The sequence below is a fragment of the Urocitellus parryii genome, chromosome 10, assembly GCF_045843805.1.
Source record: "Urocitellus parryii isolate mUroPar1 chromosome 10, mUroPar1.hap1, whole genome shotgun sequence".
Lineage (NCBI taxonomy): Eukaryota > Metazoa > Chordata > Mammalia > Rodentia > Sciuridae > Urocitellus > Urocitellus parryii.
The window spans coordinates 68,613,091-68,638,574 of record NC_135540.1 but is presented as its reverse complement, the minus strand read 5'-3'; the positions used below and the strand labels follow the sequence as shown (position 1 = coordinate 68,638,574).

General features: G+C 37.6%; 1 protein-coding gene across 1 annotated transcript in view; it reads left to right on the top strand.

Moving 5' to 3' along the window:
* Nucleotides 1–2,161: 2,161 nt before the first annotated feature.
* Nucleotides 2,162–25,484, top strand: part of LOC144257157 (broad substrate specificity ATP-binding cassette transporter ABCG2-like) — a 38,067-nt gene continuing 14,744 nt past the window's right edge. Inside the window, 8 exon segments of the mRNA XM_077803120.1 lie at nt 2,162–2,201; nt 6,270–6,491; nt 10,640–10,699; nt 11,253–11,367; nt 11,918–12,070; nt 14,437–14,573; nt 20,330–20,481; nt 24,790–24,902. Coding sequence (XP_077659246.1) covers nt 6,289–6,491; nt 10,640–10,699; nt 11,253–11,367; nt 11,918–12,070; nt 14,437–14,573; nt 20,330–20,481; nt 24,790–24,902 — 933 coding nt within the window. The 5' untranslated portion in view covers nt 2,162–2,201; nt 6,270–6,288.

The window sequence follows — 25,484 nt, the reverse complement described above, 5'->3', positions numbered from 1 at the left end:
TCCAAATATTGGTTAAAAATTAAAAAAATCACCTTAGAATTTGTATAAGACCCCTCAAAGTAAAATTAAAGACAAATGGAATTTTGAGAAAATATATGAGAAGGAAATGCTTCTTAAAAGGGGTAAAGGAGTCTTATACTCAATAGGTTGACTATGGAATCTAACAAAAGTTATTTAATATGGATAAATGGTTCACACATATGATTTAATTATCATGAATTTTATATATGGAATAACAGAGCTTTAAGATATATAAAACAATACCAGATTGTATAGGAAGAGCAATAGGAAAATTACATTGTAGTTGGAAACTTAATCCTACATATCTCAATCTTTGACAGAGAAAGTAGACAAAAATGACCTATACATATGAAGGGCTTGAAATGAATATGTGACATACTATATATACAAGATGCATGTCCCTAAATCTGAAATTGTTCCAAAATCTGAAACTCTTTGAGGGACAGGTATGATACTACAAATGGAAATTTCCACGCAATATAATTTTGTTTTATCCATTAAATTATTAAAATGCTGTACATTGATATTGTATAAATTACATCCATGCAAAGATTATATGAACTTGGGTCACATCCCCCAAATATCACAGGATATGTATGCAAACAGACCAACATCTAAAAAAGTCCAAAGTCTGAAACACTTCTAGTCTCAGGTATTTCTAATAAGGGATATTCAGTCTCTACTATCAAAAGAGATCACTTAGTTTCTTCTTTAGGTATCTCTGGAATATTTACAAAACTTGCTACTATGCTAAGCCAAGAAGAGAAAAACAGTATACCCATAAAATTAAAAATTAGCTGGACAGGTGTGCTTATAATAGGTTGTCCACTGAAAGACAGAGGCAGGGAGAGCACCTAGTGAAGACAGAGACAGGAAGAGTTCTACATGAAGATAGAGAATTTGAGTGATACAGTTCCATGCCAAAGAGACCAAGAGTTGCTAGCAATCACTGGGAGTGACATGGAGGCAAGGAAGGATCCCTACAGTTTTAGAGGGAACATAACCCTACCTTCACTTTATTTGAACTTCTAGTTCCAGAACTTCAAGACAATGAATTTCTGTTGCTCTAAATTTAAAACAAACAAAAATAAGAATGAAAGAAAAAGAAAAAAATTGAGCATATCCCCCCAAATAGAAAACAAACCACAAATAACATAACCAAGAAGCATTTTAAAACCATAAATTCTGAAAATTAATTAACAAAAGGATAAACAAGCATAACATATAAACTTAAGCCATTAGAAATCAACTTTTTTTCCCATGATTACCCATGGGCCAATAAGGAGATGAAATTGCTATAACATGTCACTATACCAGATGTAGATAGTAGAACCAAGATGTCTTTGGCTCAAGTATCAGGCCTTAATGAAGCTGCCACTTTGCACAGGAAACATAAATTCCTTGCTTGCTCTGTGCTGGAATGTATTCTAACAAGTCTATGGTGGACATAAAATAAGGACACACTGAGCTGGCCACCATGGCCCTCACCAATGATCACAACTATCCAGGAGGCTGAGGTAGGATTGCAATTCTAGGCCAGTGTAGGCAACTTAACAACTTCCTATCTCAAAATAAAATTTAAAGAGGGCTGAAAATGTTGCTCAGAGCTAGACAGCTTGCCTAGGATTCTCAAAGCCCTGAGTTCGATCCTCATTGCTCAAAGGAAAAAATAAAGAAAATAGGACAAATATTAGCAGGAATTCTGTAAAACTGAAGTTCCACACATAAATCAAAGGATTAGTAGGTTTAAACTAATAATTGGATATATTCCTCACCAACTTGCAGGAAAAGTTCTGTACATTAGTCAATGAGAAGCACTGGTGAAGAAGAGGCGGGTGTTCCATGTTGCCAACAGCAAGTGTCAGCCCTGCAGCGTGCATGACAGCACCCCTTCCTCCCTCCCTGTGAGGGCTTATTTCAACCAGCACGGCTTCCTCTTCTTATCTTGGGACACTCTCCCAGAACCTGGGCTCTCAGGCCCCCTGATGCTTCCATACTGCTTCCTGGTAGCGGCACCACCCCTTCCTCTTTCGTTTTACTGTCTGGGCTTTGGGGAGCCAGCTCTTGGGAGGCAGCCGACGGAAGCCGGATCCCGGTATGACGAAGCCTCGTCCACACCACTTCTTCCCCACCCGCAGCACTGAGCTGGGCCGCCCGCACCTTCCCAGGCGCCTCCAGTGGTGAGTGGCTGACCCCAAGACAGCAGATTCACTGGGGACCTCTGGGTCCTGTGAAGGTCTCTGAGGTGGCTGTGGGCGTGGTCCAGGATCTGCACAGGCCACGTCCCCAGAACTCTGGGGGATGGGGAGCCCGGAAACCCCCCACTGGACTTGGCTTGTGGGTAAAACCCCAAGTGAATCCGTTGGAAGGCTGTCTGGGGAGTCAGAGGGAGACATGGCTCTGACGAAGTGTTAGGCTGCTTCCTTGAAAAAAAGTAAGGGTCTTTGTGTTTATTCACTTGTACCTGTTGCTGAGGAGCATTTGACCCTCTTTTAAGGGGAGGTGGACCAGTCTCATTTCCCCACTCAGAATTTCTATGCTCTTAATTTTAAGGGGTCATATTTTTCATGGTGGTCCCAGACTGCAGGAAGGAGGCAGCCTGGAAAGGAGCCAGGGGTATTTGGGGAAAGCTCTTCAGGAATTCAACAGCACAGCAGAAAATGATTGGCATCTTATTAAGAGGAAGCTGTTTCTTTGGACCTGTTTGAAAGATCCAGCTGACTCCTCTCAATGTTTGAGTCAAGACCTGTTAACTCCCCTGCCTCTGAGCACACACAACTTGGGCAAATTTGTTTGGCAGGAAAGTTGGTTTATATTGTGATTTGTTAAAAAAATAGCAAGCATGCTGCTCAAGTGAGATGATGGGAGTTTTTGTTAACCAGAGTCATAGTCCAGAGGCCTGATGAGATGGGGGTGGGGTGGGGAGGAGTTAGCAATCAGTTCTGTCCCTTGTCTCAAAATCAAATGAAAGAGTAATGGTGAAAAGCGGAAAGGAAGTTTAATCAGTATAGGTATACTGGGAAGTAGACCATTGCTTCCAGACCCTGTATTTGGGGGCATTGATATGAACTTCTAGATTATTAAGACAAGGGGAACTACATAGAAGTATTCATAGTTAGGCAGCTTTTGTCAGACTATGGCATGCGTGATCATTCTCACAGTTGGTCTGGTGGGAACCTGGTAGAGATAAGAAAGCTGGTATTTCCTAGTTGTATGTGTATGTGTGTTTTGTGTGGTGTGTGCAGGGGTAGTTTCCACTCATCACAAGGGGTTTATTGGTCAGGTCTGTCATTTCCAGAATCCAAGGTGACTGAGAGTAAAGGAGACAGATGTAACATGGATCCAGAGATTCCAAGATTTTAATCCTTCTTTTACTTGCCAACTGGATATTCATAGGCTCAAGTGGAGAGTCTTAAGTCCTTATTATATGTGCGGAACCTGGCAGTTTCATTTGAAAATGACTATGAAATACAAACTGATGATTCAGAATGGATTTTCAGAAAATGATGTGTTGGAACAGTTGATTATAGTGGGTTTTTGCAGGTTGGTTAAGGTAAAATCCTTACATGTCTCCAAGTGTATGAAGATAAATGGAATTGATATTGAATGGACATAAATTTACTGAGCTTAGGAGTTCCTAAAGGTGTAGGAGAATTTTGTTCACATTCATATTTTAAAGGCATTGACTAATATATTGGGTCTTTTTTTAATTCACAGGAAATGAAGTTTAACTCCAAGTTTGGGTGGTTTGTTAAAGAATTATTGAATTTCCTTTTGTAATTTTTCTGTGAGTGGTTAAGTTTTAATAATTAACTTTAAAAATTAACCAGCCTTTTACAATACATATAAAAATTATGCTAAAATTGTTCAAATATATGACCAAAAAATTAAGTTGTAAATATATCAGCTAGTGTGTGTATCTATAATAGTACCTTGTTTTATTTTCTTACCTAATAATGGAAATGTAATTGCTGATTATTTTTTCAGAAATGTATAGAGATTCATAGTAACAAATGTATATTGGGCTTCTTTATTCCAGGTCCTGGGTATTATACAGAAATTCTCTTAGGAAACACATTCTTTTTGAAACAAGGTGTATTAAATTACACAAGTGTGCAAAATCTGTTTCTGCATTTATTGTCATTAAGCATCCTTGAAGCATTTGAAGTGAGCATAAATATGATGTTTACAAAATCATATACAACCTAGAGTAGAAAGCTGCCATGAGGGAGCACATTACAATGGACATGGGCTGACCCAAGGGCCCTCTGCACTTAATAATTATGTTATACCTAGGAGGCCATAATGAATACAGAATGGTCTGTCACACAGTTTAGTGACAATAAAGGGGATAACATTGTGTCTCTTCAGAGAAGCTTTACCTGGCATTTACTTTTGAGGGCTGTGTCTTTCGTGTGTGTCACACAAGAATGTAGAGGAGACTGAGGATTGACAATGGAAGAGCCCTCTCAGTGTTTCCATAATGCATGCAACAGTTGTACTTCTTGTACTTCTTGAAATGGCTTGTCATAATTTTGCTTGCTTTAAGTATTGTTTCTGAAGTCCTAGGCCAGAGGTCCAATGTGGTGGAATCCCAGAAACTTAGGTCCAGACACTAGTCTCTAAAAACTGGCAGAAAAAGTAATGTCAAAAAGCAGTAAAGGAATTTTAATCAATATAACTATACTGGAAAACAAAGGGGACCAGAGTGACCAGTTCTTTGTTTAGTGGTACTGATGTGATATTGTTTAGACAAGGGGGACTAGAAATAGGCATAGTGAAGCAGAGTAGGGAGGACAAGATCATTAGAGGAGAGAAGGTCAAGGTATGGGAATGACAAAGATCTTTCATATGGATTCTGAAGTTGCTGTTGCCTCCAACATATTAAACTTTAAAATTGTGGTCTTGCCCTTACATGCAGTCTGCCTGCTTCAACCTCCAAACTATGGCCAGTATTTTTTTAATGACTGGTGCTGCTTCATTTTTCCCTCCTCTCCCATATCTCTAGTTACATGTAGATCAGGCTCTTCCTATTGTGCCCTCTTTTATGTAATTCTCTTCAATTCAGAAAACTAAAGTTTATTAATTCTCTTCAATTCAGTAAACTCTACTAAATTCTCTTCCATTGTCATTGTTTAAACTGTAGCTAAACTCAACTATTGAATGCTTAATGTTTTTTTCCCTGTACTGGGGTCAAACTCATGGTCTCAAACATGCACTCTACCACTATGCTACACTCCCACAGTCCCTTATTTTTCTTATAAGAGACAGAGTCTCACTGTACTACCAGTGCTACCTGGAATTCATGATGATCCTGCCTCAGCCTAATCATATAGCTAGGACTGTAGGTATGCACAACCACTTATGGCTTGAATTCTTAATTTTGATTTCTTTTTTCAGTTTTTGTTTTCAAGTCTTGATCTGCTTAACTATTGGTTTAATTAACTTAATCATTTTTATACTTAATTTGATATCTTCCTAGAATTTAAATGTTTTCCTAGTAATGAAATCTGTTGCATTGTAAACAATATTGTAGACTACCTTCTTATTTGACTGAAAGTACATAATAACCAGATATGTGAAGTCTGGACTCTAAATACAGAGAATTCTCCTGTCTCTGTCTGCTTGCCTAAGCCCTTTTTGGTAACAACACTATGAACACTTCCAACATTAAAAAAAGTACAGAGGATATTATGATGCTCATGTAGGCTGTCCCAGAACTGAAGCTGTATCATAATATGCTTTTTGAAGTCAGGAGCAGTCCTTACCTTTTTATTTTTTTAAGTACTGGTAATTGAATCCAAGGGTTCTGTACAACTGAGGTACATTTATATTTCTTTTGAGACAGGGTCTTGCTAAGTTGCCCAGGTTGACCTCTGAGATTGCAATCCTCCTGCCTTAGACTTCAGATTCACTGGGCTTACAGGTGTGCATGTGTCAATGTACCTGGCTCACTTGTCTTTTTTTCTGCTTTATGAGTTGTAGGTAATTTTCATACTCAACTATTTTGCTTATTGGAATTTATCTGACATCTAATTTGAGTACAAGCATTTAAAGTTTCATCTGTCTCTCATTTTAGGTTCTAAGGTTATTCTTATCATAGTGATTCAGGCTGTTTGTTCATTGGAAAAGAATTTACTCACTGCAGCACAGTTTAAAACCATTTTGTTTTCAATGAATTGGTATCTAGAGTTTACAATCTCATTTATATATGGAATATCAACTTACTATTACTTTTCCCTCCACAGAAAGGCAAAGCCTCTAAAGATGTCTTCCAGTAATGACCAGGTTGTTATCCCAATGCTACAAAGACACACCAATGACCTCCCTGAGATGATCGCTCGTGACCAGGAGACAATTACCCAAGGAGCTGTGTTGAGTTTTCATAATATCTGCTATTGAGTACAAGTGAAGAGTGGCTCTCTGCTCCAACGAAGAATGGTTGAGAAAGAAATACTATCAAATATCAGGTATGTGCATGAATTTTTTAAAAGTTCACTTTATTGACCTATAGGCTTTGCTTACTACCAATAGACTGCTGTGAGCATTTGAGTACAAGTTTTGTAGAGACATATAGATGCATGCTTTCTTTCCTTTAGGCTAAACAAGGACTGATATGATTGAATCAGTTATCAGGTAGTTTAAACTTTGAAGAAAATTTATGAACTGCATCGTGTTTTGTTTGTTTTTATGACTGTGCAATTAATGTGTCATTTAATTATTAAAGTGGCAGTGAGTTTGAAACCTCTCGCTACTTGTATCTATATGAGCTCACAGATGCTGGCCATTAGGGTTGTTAATGTTTGTCTGATTGCTAGAGAACTGCGCTTCCCTCTAATGATTAGATAGAATTGACTAATAAAAAGCTGACAAGAGTTTTGTGAGATAATCATGAGGGGAAATGAATTTTGATTTGCCCTGGCAACACTTGTTTCTTGTTTTTTTTTTGTTGTTGTTGTTTTGTTTTGTTTTGTTTTTCACTAGAGGAAATAACTACTCCTAGTGTAAGCAAACAACTTTTTCTGACTCTCCAAGGCTGGGAAAGTGGTTATAAGAGTCCTGGTATGGTTATAGGTCTATATAAAATCAGGTGTTTGACCTGTTTTCTTGACATTTTGTATGCATCTGTGGTCTTTACTGTCATTAGTGCCTAACATCTTTCAGAAGACAAGGAAGTGACAGGGTTGGGTAGACAGTATTGGGGTGTGCCTGAGAGAAAAATGGTGAGGATCTGAGGGTTCATGGGCTGAGCTCAGGGGCTCTGTCCAGGATTGTAACTCTTCTCTGGCAATACCTGCTGTCATGCCTGCTTCTTGTCTCTCTTGTGTTGGTTAAGAAGTCCTGACCAGGTGAATAAGAAGAGAAATAGTGGATCTAAAGCTTTTATCCTTTGTTAATGATTAGATAGAATTGACTTATGAAAAGCTGACAAGAGTTTTGTGAGATAATCAAGACAATATTGGTACTTTCAGATTTTGTGTTGAAAGAGGTAAAAGGTAATTTGATTTGAATATGTGTAGGCTAAATACATATAAAGTGCATTCTTCATGTGAAGGTACATTTACCTGCCCCTGCCCACTTTGGTTTTGGGAATCAAGCCCTTGGCCTTGTGCACAGTGAGCCATCTTGCTACCATTGAGCCACACTCCCAAACACCTCTAGATTATCTTTTCCTCCAAGTAGACTAGTGATGGGATACCCTAAGTGTCACCTCTGCTCAAGACTTCTTGTTGTGCTTAAGGCTCAGTGTTGTGCCTCTCAGCAAAGGACAGGGGTCATGGTTTTGTTCTCTTAGGCTAATAAAAGTGCAGTCAAATCTTGAAGTTCTTACAATTTTTACAATTTCGGGGACTGTTGTTTCTCGTATTTCTGGTGTAAGTATCTGTGGGAAAGGACACCCATTTTTGGTTGTTGTGTTTCAGATCTTTCTCCTGTCTGCTCACTTCAGGTTAGTAGGCTATTGGATGGAGGAAGAGTTACTAGTATTATTTTTTATTTGTATTTTATCAAATACAAATAAAAAATAATACAAGTCACCATTCAAAACAGTAAGTATATTCCAAGAAATGTTGTGAGAATCTCGATTTTCCTTTGGATACTTTTTTGCTTTCCTTTTGTAAGAAGAAGTTAAACCAAATTTGACCTTGAGAATTGAAAATATTTTCATACCTCATGAAAAACTTTCCCTTAAGCTTAGTTTGTCTTCATACACAGCGCTTGAACTTTTCCTTACCAATGTTTAATAACTATGGGAAAAAATTATCCATTCCTGAAGATTTATGAGTATTCTATAATGGTGAGGAAAATCCATTCTTCTCTTTGGGAAATTTTCAGATTAATGATTATTTTTTAAATGACTTCAAACATAAACCTGAATGAACATAATCCTTTCACTAGACTCCTTACCTGTTTACATTCCACTGTTTACTCCCATCATTGTGTCTCTTTCTTCAGGGGCGGGGTACTGGGGAATGAACTCAGGGGCACTTGACCATTGAGCCACATCCCTAGACTTATGTTGTATTTTATTAGAGACAGAGTCTCACTGAATTGCTTAGTGCCTCAGTAAATTGCTAAAACTGGCTTTGAACTTGACATCCTTCAGCCTCCACCTCCCAAGCCACTAGGATAACAGGTGCATGCCACTGAGCCTGGCCCTACTGTGTCTCCTTTTTCATCCATCTTTACTATTGTATTTTGGGAATCATTTGAGAGCAGACTGTTCACATGATCATTTTCTATCCCTAGCTCTTTCAGCCTTACTTTCTAGAAAGAAGGACCCTCTCCTGTGTCATCACTCATTTGTTGTCTGGCAGCAGCTGAGGAGACAGGTATCCTCAGAATGAAGGCAGGAGTGGTTCTGAGGGCTGTCCATCACTGTGCTCCTCACCACATCATGTTTCTTCAGGCTCATCCAGACTGGTACCTTCTAATTCCATCCCACTCCAGGTGATGTTAAAATTGATCACCTGGTCATGCATCTGTCTGCCAAATTTCACCACAGTGTCACTATTTTCCTCTTTGCACTTCATTACTATTGTGAAGGGTGGTGCTCTGACATTAATCCAGAATCTTGCTCCTTATTATATTTCAATTCACCAGCTTCAGCTCCCATTCATGACTCCTGTCTGGATGAGAAAATATGATAGTTACCAAAGGGTGATTTATTTCCATTATCTCATAATTTGCATGAAACTAAGAGGAAAAAGCTTCAGTTTACCATTTCCTCTTTAATTTACTCTATTGAAAATAGTCAAGGATTCCTCTTTCAATAACACTTAGTGGTAATGTATTATTATTGTTATTTATCTTGATACTTCTGTTGGTCTGAACTTAGTCAGTGGGAGACCATTCAATTTGAGTTCCCTTCCTCCTTCACTGTTTTGACTTATTCTTTCATTCTTTGAGTATTTTCTTGTTATAGCTAGAAGTTCCATACACTTTTAATGTTGAGGCATATACCTGTAATCCTAGTTATTCAGGACACCAAAACAGGAGAATCACAATTCAAGTCCAGACTGGACAATTTAGAAAGACCTTGTATCAAACTAAAATTTTTAAAAGGCTGAAGCTGTAGCTCAATTATAGAGTGCTTGTTTATCATGTATGAGTCCCTAGGTTTAATCCTATTACAAAGAAAAATCCAAACTGCACTGACCCTAGGCCAGAATCAGCTGATGTTCATTCTGTGGATTTGTGGAGAATGGTATTTATAAACCATCATCTGAGTGTTTAGAATGCTCATTGCTATTCATGTGTCTTTAGAATTAAACCACCTCAGTGGACATGCCTAGAGAATATATATATGCATGAACATGCATACACACACACACACACACATATATATGTGTGTGTGTGTGTGTGTGTGTGTGTGTGTGTGTGTGTGTGTGTATATATATATAAAACTTTGTTTAAAAAAATAAAACTGAATCCCTTATGCAAGTACATGAGGTTGTGGTTCTGTCCAGGAGGGGTAAGTGGAGTGGTGGATGGCAGATGGTTCCTCAGCACCCTTCCATCTATACTCTTCTATAACTATTGTGTAGATTAAAACCTATTTCTTCTAATTAATGCACCAATTCCAACCTAGCACTGTAGATTCTTCACACATTTTCCATGTTTAAAAATGTATTTTTTAAAAAGTCTATTTAAAAACAGTGAAAAAATGCCTCTTCATAGTCTTAATATAATTACTGATTTGTTCAGTTCTTTTATTTTATCATATAAGCTTCTTCACAGCCTACAACTTTTCCCCTCTACTCTCTCACTGCTTCCTATCCTGTATTCCCAGATTTTGGTGTCTGTTGCCCTACTCCCAGGACATCCATCATATTCCTATTAAGAAAAGAAGGGGGAAGGGCAAGTCTAATATAAATGACTGACACACTATGTGAGCATAAAGTCACAGGTAGGAATGTAACTAACTTCTGTTCAGTCAGAATATACCTATTTTCAGTAAGTAATTTCCTGCTTCTTTTTTTAAAAAATAATTAAGAGATGTTAATGATAATCTGATGCAATTTCATGAAATTTCCTTAAGTGTATTTGACATAGATCCTAATTTAATAGAACTTTGTTTGAAATGGAATCATTACTCATTTTTGCTTTTGTGTTTCAGTGGAATCATGAAACCTGGTCTCAATGCCATTATGGTACCCAAAGGTCAAAACAAGTCTTTGTGAGTATAACAGAAGTTATAAGTTAGCTTTCTTTTTGTAGTTTCAGTGTGCTTTTAGAAATAACTTTTATCATTCTCACTAATACAGCATCATAAAGTGGTTGAGGTACACCTGTCGAACCTACTATGAGCTAATGAGGAAGAATAAGAAGGGAATAATATTAAATGTGGGGAGATGGAACATAGGAATAATTGAAGACACATTTAGATAAAAGAGCACATTTCCTGGGTTGGATCCACCAATGTCAGATGGACAGGAGGGTCCTTTGGGAGGTCTATGCAGGATAAGCCAAATTTGCCTTGCTTTTATATTTCTGTGCTTTCTTATGGCATAAATGAAAAGTAAGGTGAGGATTTGAATGTAAACACACATACACATACACAAACACACAGAAACACACAAACACACATATGTACAAAGTTTTAGTTAAGTTGTATATCTCTTAATTAGTTAATTTTATAACTTGTACAGAATTTGAACTAACAGTAGCTGAGAGAGGTGGCCTGTATTGAAGGGGGAAAAAAAAGCTGTACCATGTTTGTCCTTTTGTAGGTTGTTAAACATTTTAACTGCAAGGAAAGATCTAAGTGGATTATCCGGAGATGTCTTGATCAATGGAGGACCTCGACCTGCCAATTTCAAATATTATTCAGGTTTTGTGGTTCAAGTAAGTATTAGTTGGTTTACTTTTAGGTTTCATATGTTTCTATATAGGGAAGTGCCTTGGTTTGCAGTTTATTGTGCTTCTAGTTGATTTTGTGACATACTCATAGAATCAACTTTTCTTACATCTGCTTCTCATAATTTCCTATTAGAAAGAGGGTGGAGTTAAATGGAAAGGCAGAGAGGACCTGGAATATGACCTATGTAGGGCATGGATATCAATTCTACTTGTATCATTTTCAGAAGGGTCTGCTGATATCTGTTTTTGCGCTCCCTGCCTCTTTTCCTTCCTGAGAACATACTTGAATGTGTCTGCCAGTAGTCATATCATACTTCCCTGTGCTCCACTTGGATGTTCAGATGGGTGTTGAAATTCCTCCCTGGGCTCTGCAGCTGTCTGTATATGGAGTCTCTGTAGTTAGCAGAGTTGAAAACACAGCATTAACTACAGCATTTTCTTGGGTTTGTTATTTTCATCTATTGAGTTACATATACTAGATTAATAGTCTAAGAAAAGATTTAGTATGTCTCATGAAAATTGTATTTTCCTTCAGAATAATGTCCTGATCAACACCCTGACAGTGAGAGAAAATTTGCAGTTCTCAGCAGCTCTTCGGCTTCCAACAACTATGACAAATCTTAAAAAAAATGAGAGGATCAACAAGATCATTGAGGATTTAGATCTAAGTGAAGTGGCTGATTCCAAGGTAATGTGAAAAAAACTGGTAGAATTGTAGCCAGGAAAGCAGACCTCCCTGTGTGGACAGTGTGACCTTAATCAGAAGTTTCTTATGACATGTGTGGCTGTTTTCTGTAATGATGAGAAAAATGACTACATAACTATTGTGAAGGTGGAAATGAAGCTGGAGAAACAATCTTAAAGATGGTGGAATCCCTGGAGTGGAGTGTGGTCTCATTGCTGTAGTCAGGGCTCATTTGATGTCTTTGCTCTAACTTTTCTTCTTCCTGTTTTTCTCTTCCTGACTTTCACTGCTCTTTTCTTTCTCTTCTTCCTGGGACCTTTGTTTCATGGCTTTTTTGAGGCATATTTCTGGAATTGATAAATGACAAGTTCCAGGTATTATTTCTTTGTATATATAACTTGTCTGTAATTTGACTTCCAGAATTATATTTGATCACAGTAGGACTGACTTCTAATTTGCGTTGCTACTAATTTTTTCTATAGCTTATCTTTGGCAATTTTTTTTTCTCATCCTCTCCTCATTCCCATTTTTTCTGCCAATATTTATTTCCAGACTCATCTACCAGGCTCTTAGGTTTGAGAAGTACGTTTGTGGGCAAGAGTAATAGAATGGACTAAGTAACTCAACCTTTTGTGGGTTTGCAGGATCATGGAGAGAATGATGAACTTTACAGTTCACCACTCCATGTGGAGGGTTTGCTGAGCAGATATTTGGAGCTGTATGTGATGATGAGTTTTTTAGAATGTAGTGTCTTTGAATGAAGCCCCGGATCTTCCCTCCTAAAAAAAGGAAGAATGTGGGTGGAGCATCCTATTGGCTGCTGCTTCCTATTATACTTGCTGATAGGCTTTATGTGAAGTGTTTTATTTAGAAAAATAGTCCTGTGATGCTACTTATTTTTTATTACTGAGTATTGATTTTCTTTTCCTTGGCTCTCTTTACTTATTTGATCTTCTCATTCTAGTTTGGTACTTTTTTTTTTTTTAACTCTGTTCTTTACCATTTTATTCATTGTCCTTAGTTACTTTCTTGGATTTCTGGGGAACATATGTAAAGGCTGTTTTTGATTTCTTATAATTAACATACTCTAATAGTATCAAATAATTTTATATAGTTTTAGTTTTTATGATATTTTGAACATAACAGAAATCTAGACAAGATGGTCTGATTACTATAATGATGTGATTTGGGGTAATTAATATAATAGTTATATATTATATGTACATTGTATTATTTATATATTATACATTATGTTTAGTATGTATCTATTATTATGTTAATTATATGGAAATTAATATAATTACTAGTACTCTTCACCTTGATTTCTCAATTGTTAATATCTCTCATAATTATTATAACTCTGTCTTACGGAACTATTTTATACAAATTTGTATGATATTTCACCCCAAAATACTTATATGCATTGGGAAAAAAGGACATTTGCCTACCTTCCCACAAAGCCATTACCAACTAACAAAATGAAGAGTAACATCATGTCCTCATATCACCAACTATGTCAAACCATATTCATCCACATTTCCCAAATTGTCTTCAGATGTCTTTTTAAAGCTCAGTTATTAAAAGTTCCCAATCAAGGGCTATGGGTTGCATTTGATTATTTGTTTTGGAGACTCTTCATTTGAGAATTGTTCCCTACTGCCTTTCTCCCCAGAAGTATTCTAGTCCTCTCAGCACACACAATGATATTGACTGGTTGAAAAGTTTGAACCAGGTACCTGCAGACTATCCCACATCCTGCTTTTATCTGAAATGATTAATTGGGAATTATGTATTGAGTTAGGGTGTAGATGGTATCAATTTAGGAAATCTTATGGGAATTAAAAAGTGCTTATGTGATATAGTAGAACGAGAGCTCTCCTGGCTTCAAGTGTACCCTTTTCATAAGTCCACTCAGGGACTTTTGTCAGTAGCAATGAAGTGTGTGTGTGGGGGGAAGGGGGGTTGTTGTTAGAAGACTAATAGAATACTTAAGGTGTTTTCCTTTTTCATATCCTAGCTTTATCTCCTGTTTTAGACTGTGGTTTCACTGTGTCAGGTCCATATCTTTTAGTTTTGTTACTCACTGTCTTTAAACCTTTGACTTGGTGAGGAATATACAGAATGTTAAAGTATGAGCTTCATATCAGGTCCAGCCACTTGGATCCTCTGCTCTTAGCCTCCAGGTACTTATCTCTTCAAATAGAGACCTCCTTCTTCTTTCAGGTGTCCATTTATTTGTTGTTCAGAATAATGAGGGTAATAGAGAAAAAGTATCTTGTAGGAATCAAGTTAATCCACCAAATGAAGTTAATTCACTATGGTGTTGACCATAGTGGTTCTTGTTGATAATGTAATAATCTGTGTTTTAGGTTTTATCTAGAGGAGAGAAAAAAAGGACCAGTATAGCAATGGAGCTGATTGCTGATCCTCCCATCTTATTCTTGGATCGACCAACAACTGGTTTACATATAAGCACAGCAAATACTGTACTTTTGCTCCTGAAAAGGTAAATACTGTAGGAACATTGTTCTTTTATTTATTTACAATTGGATAACTTCTATGTACCAGGGGTTCAGTGTGCCAGGGTTTCAGAAGTGAAGAGCAAAATTCTTTCCTTTCTTCTTAAAGAGAAATAGTCAAGGAGCAAAGAAGTGTTATTAAGAAAAATTAATGAACAACTTGGGGAAGAAAGGCCATGAAGGGAGTGAGGAATTGTTTTAAAAAACAGGATAGTCAAGGAGGACCACAAGTATGTGACGAGAGACCTGTGACAGAGTGAGTCCTGCTCTTTCTGTCAGCAGAGAGTTCTGGTTGGAAGGAGCTGCCAGTGACCCTGAGGCATAGCATGCTTGATGCTTGATGTGTGTGGAGCATCAGAGAGGCCAGAGGGACAGAACCCAGTGCAGGTTGGCTGCTAGACTCTTATAACAAGAGGCTGGGGGGCTGAATAACAGATACTACTTTTCTTCCAGCTCTGAAAGCTGGAAGTTGAGATCAAGGTGTCTACAAGTTGTTTCTTCTTGGATCCTTCAATAGACACAGTCAGATGAGTCACCACTTAATGACCTTCTTTAATCTTAGTGACTTCTTTAAAGACTCTCCAGAGGTAGCCACATTCTGAGGTGCTGGGTGTTAGGACTTTAACATATCAGTTTTGGAGAGGCCACAATTCAGACAATTAGAAATTATGTAAAGTAAAGTTGGGCTTGGGACAGAATACATAGACCTCATTGGCCCCTGTGAGACATATTTTCTGCTGCTAAGGTCCAGGGACATTTTGAGAGTGTCAGCATTGACTGCACAATGAGGCCAAGGTGAATGAAGGACACCAAGAAATAGCTGCAGAAGTAGGCCCCGTCCTACTAGGATGCTGGTGGTCAGGTGGTAAGAAAAGCATGGGTTCTGGGTCTTTTTTGAAGGTGGAACCAACTGGATGAGCTTAGGAAATGGACTTGGCCTGTTATGAATCCTAAGTGGGGGCCTGGAAAAGTAGAAAAATGGGAAAAAAATTCATTCATTTCTATCAAGAAAGGAGACTGGCAGGAATGTAATAGGAGAAATTTTAAGATTAATTTTTGAACATCTTCTTTAAAATTATAAAAAAATATTTCAAACTGACAGGAAAGTTCCAAGAAAAGTTTAATGAAAAAAAAATTCCCAGTTCCCTCACCTGGATTCCCTAACTTCTATTTTACTGCATTTGCTCCCCTCTTCCTCCATCTATGTTCCACCTGTGTAAGTTTTTTTCTGACCTCATTCTCCATCTCTGGTAAATTCTCCCCAGTGTAAATTCCAAGAGGCAAGGATGTTCCACTACACCAGCCTTCAGGTAAGGAAGTTGACAGTGGGGGCTTCACAAGCACCCAGTGCTTAGACTCTAGTCACATGTCACCAGCTTCCCCTGCAGTGTCTGTTTCCTGCAGTGCCTTGGGATTCTTCACTGAAACATGTCTTTTCTGGCGTTCCTGTTTTGGTTGGTTTGATAATCTGTGTGAGTTCCACAGTCCTTTCCTGTCTGTCACGCCCTTGCAAGTTTTGGTGGATTTCATGGGGTGACCCTCTACTGGGTCCATCCCTATGTTCCGTGAGCAGATTCCGGTCTCATAGGTGGTGTGAACTTCCCTCATTTGATCATGTTGGGGTCTTCTGGGCTTCTCTGCTGGGAAAGTACTTTTCTTCTTTAGAGTAGATTAGTATTTTTTTTTCTGGGAAGATAATTGCCTATTATACCAAGATTGTGTTCCTCCTCAAGTCTCACCTACCAATTTTAGCATAAGCTAATAACTCCTGTTCTTGTGGTAGTTGCCTAACAGGTAATTGTTGACATTTTATCTAAGGAAGAGTTTTTCCCCTGTTCATTTTCTGTGTGATGCAATGGGTTGGAATCTGCTTTTCTTCACTGTTTTAATGATTAAATTGATCCTTATTTGACTAGGGGATGGCTTTTCAATGGTCTGTGTGTTCTTTTGACCTCTCCCTGATCATTCTTCCATCATTACTTTGTAGTCACTGTGATGTTCCATGTTTATGTTGCACTTTTCCTGAGTTAGCTATTTGTGGATGGATGTGGTTTGTTCTGGTTTAATTAATATTAAGAAATCAAAATATGGTTGCTATTGTGCTCACTGCTATTGGAGTGGCATTGCTTTTAGATCTTCAGTAGGCATACCTAGGCTTACTGTATGTGTTTATATAAAATATGGAAATATATTCTATTTTATTTGGAAACATTTTCCCTGCATGAATTTTATATGTGTGTATACAGATGTGTGTGTGTGTGTGTGTGTGTGTGTGTGTGTGTGTAGTGGGGTTTTTATTGTGTGTGTGGCAGGGTTCCTACCCATGGCCTCATATTTGCTAAGCACTTACTCTACACCTGAGCAATATTTTCAGTCCTCCTTTCTCTTTCTCTCTCTCTCTGTCTCTCTCTTTGTGTATATATGTATATATATTATAAAAATATGTAAACATATTTCTGTAATAATTGCTGTTTAAATAAGAGTATATATTTAGATACCCATGAGTTCATATTTTTATTTTTATTTCCAGTCCAATACCTCTGCGTCATTTTTAGTTCTTTCCCTTTCAGCCTTTGCAAGTCACTTCAGACCATGAGAGATGTGACTCCTTTTATTTTAATACATTCACTTACTTGGTCTGTCTATGATTTAATTGTTTAATGCAACCAGTCTGCCACTTGCTTTGGGCTATATCTTTGTCTCCTACCTCTGGAAACCCCTCTACTTCATACTGTAAGGTGCCTGACACACCACCTTCATGGCTTCCCCTAGTACTTACCTTGCTTTCTCTGATGGCCATGCACCCATGAGAAAGTTTCTGATAGGAGAGAAAAAAACAAGACAATGCAAAGATGGCTGTTTGTTTAAATATCTTATGCTCTAGATGTCAACTTACATATAAATGAAGATGCCAGGTTATGGGCCTGGAGTTCAAGTACCTTTATAGAACATACCCAGGAAATTTTTTATTATCTACAGCTCTGCTGACAGTGTTCATTAGACAATGATGAATTGATACAGAATATTGTAACTATTTCCTTTATGTTTCTTACTGAGTAGCATTCAAGAATCCTGCCTCTTGCAGAGATCAAGCCCTGCTATGCACAGTCACTTGGAGTCTGATTAAATTGTAGATTCTGTTTCTTTAAGTCTGAGGTGGAGCCCAGGATTTCCCCTAGAGGACTTTAAGAGGAAATACTGATACTAATGCCACTGCCCATCCAATCACACTTTGGGTAGCAGGGCTCTCGTACAATTCTGTTTCCTGCTTCTAGTTGTCTACCAGCTCAATGATGTCTACTGAATACAGTTCCAGTTTCTGAGAGAAGGGCCAATCTTAGGCTTGTCATTCTCTTTTTGTAGCCTCTTTAGTTACCTTATTCATTTAATACCAAGTCACTGCCTCTCAGACACATATAAACACACCTCTTGCTTTGTAACACTGAGTTTCTTTGACCAGGAGTATCCTTTTCTTAGCTGAGTCCTGTTGGTCCTTTTGATGTTCCACTTGTATCATCTTTAGCTTAGGTTGTTAGCCTTTACAAGGAACCCTTAGCTATATCTATTCCACATTCTATTGAAATTTTTGATCTTCTTGCCCAAATCTCTTTGGGGCAGAGCACCCTTGGGCACTAAACTATACTAGGAACTAATCAAATTTGTAGATTGAAGTGGGTCTTCTAAAGTTTTTTTTTTTTGTTTGTTGCTGTTGTTGTTGCTCTCAGGATTGAACCTCAGTGTGCTCTACCACTGATCCTGTGACCTTCTTACTTCTTATTTTGGGACAGTGGTACACCAAGTGGCTTAGGCTAACTTCAGACTTGAAATCTTCCTGCCTCAACCTCCTGCCTAGCTGAGATTACAGTCACATACCACCACACCTGGCTCATAAACATTTTAAATATCTACTTTGAACATTTTTACCTTTATTTTTTGCATCCATAGTAATAACTCATGTGAAATGGCCTTTTAACACTATTTCTACTACAAATTAAACCAGAGATAGAATCATAGCCTTACTTCTTCATAATTGTGAGTTAGTGGGTATTCGCTTAACTTTTAAGCTTTTCCTGTTAAAAGTTATGAAATTATAATATTGAAACTACCTTATTACAATAGTGTGAAAATTAAAATGAAGTAATTTCTAAAGCATTTAGCAACCTCATAGTACATACTTCAGAATGTTCATTGTTTTATCAAGGTAGAAAAAAGGAAAACTAATCCTAAAGTGATAGAAGACAAATCATCAATTAGAATTATTTGTATGACTATTGTCTTTTTTTAAAGAGAGAGAGAAGAGAAAGAGAGAATTTTTTAGTATTTATTTTTCAGTTTTCGGTGAACACAACATCTTTATTTTGCTTTTATATGGTGCTGAGGATGGAACCCAGAGCCCCGCGCATACCAGGCAAGCGTGTTACCTACTGCTTGAGCCACATCCCCAGCCCAGACTGTTGTCTTACTATTTACTCTATTACTACTTCTCAAACTTGATTATACTTGTAGGTTGCCTGGACAGCTTGTTAATAATATGGACTCCCTGTATCATCCTCAGAAATTCTAATTCAGTGTCTAGGAGGACTGTCCAGGCATCTGTATTTTTAACAAGCCCTATAGTAGATTCTAGACAGTCGATGGACCATCTTTTCAGAAGCCTAATGTTTTTATTTTTTATTTTTCTTGGTAAGAATCATCTTTTTTATTTATCTTGATTATGTATTTTAATTGCTCTTATGGTACTTATAAACACTGAAAAATTCTTCCAAGGAAAAAACTGACTCTAAATGCTGCCAAGTTAAAACCTGTTTAGAACACAAAGAATATGAATAATGTATATGAAAAATTCTTTCAAAACAAGCAAATAAAAAATTCCCTTAGTTGTTATTATTAAAGATACAAAGCCCATAATAATTACTACTTTTTCACAATAATTACTAAGGTGCACAAAAATCTTGATTTTTTTATTTTTTTGCATATCTGGGTATGAAACCCAGGGTCTTACATATGTTAGGAAAGCACTTTTGATGAGCTATATCTCCAGCCCATCATGAATTTTTTTTTTGAGTTGCAGTGTTGTTGAAATAATAAAGAATGATACCATGTTTAATTTTTAAATTGAATATTAAAGTGAATTTCTAACAATTTAGTACTAATAAAAACATTGAATTAGGAGTGAGGCTGTGGCTCAGCAATAGCACACTTGGCTAGCATAAATGAGACACTGGGTTAAATCATCAGCACCATGTATTAAAAAATAAAGGTCTGGGGGCTGGGGATGTGGCTCAAGCGGTAGCGTGCTCGCCTGGTATGCGTGCGACCCGGGTTCGATCCTCAGCACCACATACCAACAAAGATGTTGTGTCCGCCGAGAACTGAAAAATAAATATTAAAAATTCTCTCTCTCTCTCTCTCTCTCTCCTCTCTCACTCTCTAAAAAAAATAAATAAAAATAAAAATAAATAAAAAATAAAGGTCTATCAACAACTAAAAAAAAAAAAAGAAACCAAAAAGATACATAAATAAAGGTATGGTGTCCAACTACAAGTAGAAAAAATATTTTAAAAAATGTTGAATTTAGATTCCCAAGGTGTCATGTAGGTAACATAAGATTAGGTGATAAGACTATAAGAGAAAATGAAGTTGAACTTCGAACTCTTGTTTTAGTAGTAAGAATAAACTGTTTTATTAGGAAGGGCAAGGTTCAGATGTGTAATGATTCATTATCTTCCCTCTTTTGACTTAGGATATCTGACCAGGGACCAACAATCATCTTTACCATTAATCACCCTCGGTATTCCATCTTCAAGCTGTTTGACAGCCTCACCTTATTGGCCTCAGGAAAACTATTGTACCAAGGTCCTGCACAGAAGGCTTTGGAATACTTTGCATCAGCAGGTTTGGTTGACGTTTTCATGGACTAGATCCTTCATTCTTGGAATTCTGGGAGAGAACAGGGGTGTTGATGGGAGCGCTGTTTGATCTTTGTATAAATTTATCTCAGGTTCTGCCACTCTAAAACATCCTTGGTCACTTTGTTGCCAAACATTTTCTTCATATGGCAGCATATGTGTGTGAGAGTGTTTGTACTGGTCCTCTGGCTGTTCTGCTTCCCAGTGACTGTGTGTGTTAGCTCTTCATTCCTATAATACATATCTGAGAAAAACTAATTACAAAAAGTATGATGGTTTTTTTGCTTCAAGTTTCAGAAGTTTCAGTCCACAGTCTACTGGATTCATTGCTTTCGGCCTGAGGTGAGGCAGAAAAAGGGTGGAGGAGAACTGTTCAGCTCATGGCAACCAGGAAAGAGAAAGAGAGATGAGAGAGAGAGAGAGAGAGAGAGAGAGAGAGAGAGAGAGAGAGAGAAGGAGGGAAGGAGGGGGGGAGGGGGGAGAGAGAGAGAGAAGAAAAAGAAGAAGAGGAGAAAGAGGAGGGAGAGAATGAGAAGGAAAGGTGGGGAGGGGAGACGAAAGGAGAGGAAATGGGTTGGGGACAAAATAAATCCTTCCAGCGCATGAACCCAGTGACCTACTTTTTCAAATTAGGTCCCACTTCTAAGTAATATATTCTCATTATTATCCCATGAAATGAATTAGTTTCCTGAGGAAGTTAGAGCCCTCATAATCAAATAATTTCTTAAAAGCTCCATCTCTGTACATTGGAGACCGAGTCTTAAATTCTTTAGTATTTAAGTATTTAAAGTGTATACTTTATATCCAAACCATAATATTCTGCCCTAACCCCAAAAGGCTCATATTCATCTCATAATGTAAAATGCATTCAGTCCTACAAGTTCCTCTAGTCTTTAACAATTCCAACATTTCTCAAAACTCTAAATCCAAAGTATTCTGTGAGACTCAAGGTAACACCTTAGCTGTGTGCCCATATAGATAATAATAGGTAAGTTACATGTTTCTAATATACAATGGAACAGAGTAGACATTTCCATTCCAAAAGGGAATAAACAGTCTCCAAAAAAGCCTTGTTCTTTGCATATATCCTTCCTCAGCAGACATTCCATGGTTCATGACATCTCTTAGTCCTGGCAACTCCATTACTGATTTAGCTTCCTCTCACAGAATCTCACATCACCCTCTCAGGGGCTGCCTGCAGAGACTGTGACCTTGACCCAAATTCCTATCTCCCAGGCCTTTCTTTGAAATCTGGGTAAAAACTTTCATGAACCCCCTACTTCAGAATTCTGCATTATTTAAAACTGGCACAACACAGATGACACCAAGGCCCACTGCCTGTAGGAACAGTAGCTGGGTCTGCTCAAACAATAGCTGTAGCAGCTACTGAGTGCTTGGACAGTGAAATGAGTCCTGGCAGGACAAGTTTCTAGGTGGCCCTGTACCTGCAATGTAACCCAGGACTCTCTTCTCAAAGCAGAGTCTTTCAAACTAGTTATCATTTTTACTCCTTTAAACATCTTTCCTTTTTTCTCCATGAAACATTGGTTTCTCTTTAAAGGCTCTGATTTCTTCAGCAACCACACCTTCCTTATTTGCAGTTTTACAAGTGTTTTTCTGGCCAAACAGACAAATTTTAAATGTTTCTTCTCTGCTTCTTGTTGCCATTTCTCACTAAAAATATGGCTAAAAGCTACTAGCAATAACTATGCCACAGTCCCAATGATTTGTTGCCTTGAAATTTCCTCCAGTAGATTAATTAGTTCATCATTTTTAAATTCAGCCTCAGAGAGTGTCGAGACATGAACAAAATGGAAACAACTTCCTTGTCAGAATGTACCACTTATGGACTTTAGTCCAGTTCCCAAAACAGTCCTCATTACTATCTGAAATCTCATGAACACAATCTTTACTGTCCACATTCTTGTTGACATTCTGGTCTCCTGAGATCACACCATAATTGTCCATTAACCTCTGCTTACAACATTCCAAAGCTTCTCTACCTTGTATCTCCACATTTTTCCAAATTCCTCCCACAAATCATTTTCAAAGGCTTCTGAAGCACATGGTCAGGTATAGTCACAGAAATGACCACACTTCTTCTTAATCAACTCTTCATTGTTGTGATCAATAATTGAGAACAGTAACTTAGAGGAGGAAATATTTATTTTGGCTCATGGTTTTGGAGGTTTCACTCCAATACAGCTATATGCATTGCTTTGCGCCTTAGGTGAGAACTAAGCTTCATTTCTTTGGGCCTTTGGTGAGAAACATCATGACAGAAAGGTGTAGTGGTGGAAACTGTTCAACTCTTGCCAGCGAGGAGGGAGGGAGGGAGAGATGGAGGGAGAGAGAGAGACAGAGAGACAGAGACAGAGAGAGAGAGGGAGGGAGGGAAGAGGAAATCAGGAGCATGATAAATTCTTCCAGGGCATACTTCCAGTGACTTAATTCCTCCCACCACACAGTAGTCCATTCAAGTTATTAATTTATGAGATTGCTATATTATGTACCGTGCCTTAAACATGTGTGTTGTGGTTTAGATATGAGGTTTCCCCAAGAGGTCATGTGTGAGATGGCATAACAATGTTCAGAGGTAAATTGATCAGACTATGAGAGGTATAACCTGATCAATGGATTAATCCACTGGTATATATTAACTGGATCATAACTATAGGCAAATAGGGGGTGGCTAGAGGAAGTAGGTCACTGAGGACATACATTTTGGGCTTATATTTTGTTCCTGGTGAGTGAAACTCTCTCCCTAATTCCTAATTATTATGTCCTGAGATGCTTTCCTACTCCATGCCCTTCTACCATGATGTTCTATCTCACCTGGGCCCACCACTACGGAGTTGACTGATGGTGGACTGAACCTCTGAAATCATGAGCCAAAATAATCTTTTCCTCCTCTATGTTTTTATTTTCAGGTCTTTTGGTCACAGTTGATTAAAACAACATGAATATTTGGGGAAATTCATATCCAAACCGTAACAGTGATCTTTCCCTGAAAGTTCAAAATTTAACTACTTGGATTTATATCCAGTTATTCTGTCAGTTAAATATTTACGGAATGGCCCAAAATTATTATTTTGAGACCTATAACATATTGCTTTTTTAGTTTTTACCATGACATGTAATCTTGCTCTGCCTTCATGAGAGCTCGTGGAGATGCTACTTAACTTTCTAGAAACATTAGACTCAAGATTTAGGACTTAAGTGGGTGTGAGTGATCTATTAGTCAATGGAATGGCTAATCCCAAATCTGATTAGACCAATATTTCAGGGATGTCTGATTCTTTGAATTTTTTATTAAATTATGTGATTTTTTAACAGCACATACAATCTGCTTCAGAGATATTTGGGTATGATCATAGATGCTTCTCTATGACCCCAAGCAGTTGTCTTTTTAAATTTGTTTTTGTTTAATATCTCTCCTTTAAAAATAATCAAGCATGGGGGTTGGGGATGTGGCTCAAGGAGTAGCGTGCTCCACTGGTGTGCGTGCGGCCCGGGTTTGATCCTCAGCACCACATACAAACAAAGATGTTGTGTCTGCCAAAAACTAAAAAAAAATAAAATAAAATATTTTTAAAAATCAATCTCTCTCTCTCTCTCTCTCTCTCCTCACACTCTCTCCTTAAAGAAAAAACACTCTCTCTCTCTCTCTCTCTTTAAAAAAAAAATTAAAAAAGTACCCAAGCATGTATGGGTCTGGGGAGTCCAGAGGAGATAAGAATCAGATCACAGGCAAAGTTTAGATGATTTATGCCACCACAAGTGAAGGAAAGAGTTCACGTGTACTGTACTGGTCATTTTCTTTCCAGAATGCTACTCTGAAGGATTTGTTCCTCTTTGGAATTGGAATTATGACAGATTGACAAATGATAAATTTGAAATATGAATTTAATAGGTGGAAAAGCTATCTTGTTGTCATTAGTACTGCCATTCCAGTATTTCCTGGATCAACTCAGAGAATACAATGCATCGGGCCTTCAAAACTTCCTTCCTGTACTTAGCCTTAGTCTTATGAAGGAGTATTGATAAACTCCAGGAAATTTAGATAGCTTATTGAATTTTACTACTTATTGTAGATAATAACTAATGTAATATGTTCTAAAGAGTCCACATTTGGTTGGATATGTATGTATGTATGTATATATGTATGTATGTATGAAAATGAGGGAGAAGATGATAATTCTGCCTTCCCTAGTCTCACCCGTCTCACACTGTGTGAGTCCTCTTTACTTTCGAAGACCATTGGGTTGAGTTGTTGGAGGGCCTTCTTTTGCAGGTTATCCCTGTGAGCTGTACAACAGCCCTGCAGTCTTCTTTCTGGAGATCATTAATGGAGAATTTTCTGCTATGGTATTAAACAGAGAGGAAGAAGGGCGTGAAGGTACATCAGTCTCAGATTTACAGTTTTTGCCTAATCAATTTGGCTGAGGTTTTGTGATATGGAAGGATATTCTAACAGGGCTTTGTGAATTTGCATTAATGTTGTGTTCTGATACCAGTCAGCAGATAGGCTTTGTTACCTGTCAGTGCTATGGTTTTTTGTTTGTTTGTTTTATGAGTGAGCATTTATATGTACTTTTGATTTTATGGGGGGGGGGTTCCATTTAAAAATAAATATGCTCATTGTTATAGTACTTATAAATTAGAAACAGTTTTTTATGCATTAACATGTATAATTAAAGGACCAGATTTTTATATTAACATTATCACTCTGTATGAAGATATTTATTTTAATAGTTATGTTCCAAGTTGGGAGGAAAAGGTCAGTGAGTTTCCTGTATCCGTAATTACAATCATAGTAGTAGCCAGCTCATTCACCTGTGTATTCCTAATGTGAAATGTGGCAATAAAGCTAGTAATTTTTATATTCAAGCTTTAAAATCAAATTGTTATTGAAGAAAGGGGTAATAGAAAAATGGATTAAATAACTTGTTGTCTGATAGTAGTGTTTTTGTTCTTTATTCATTTTTT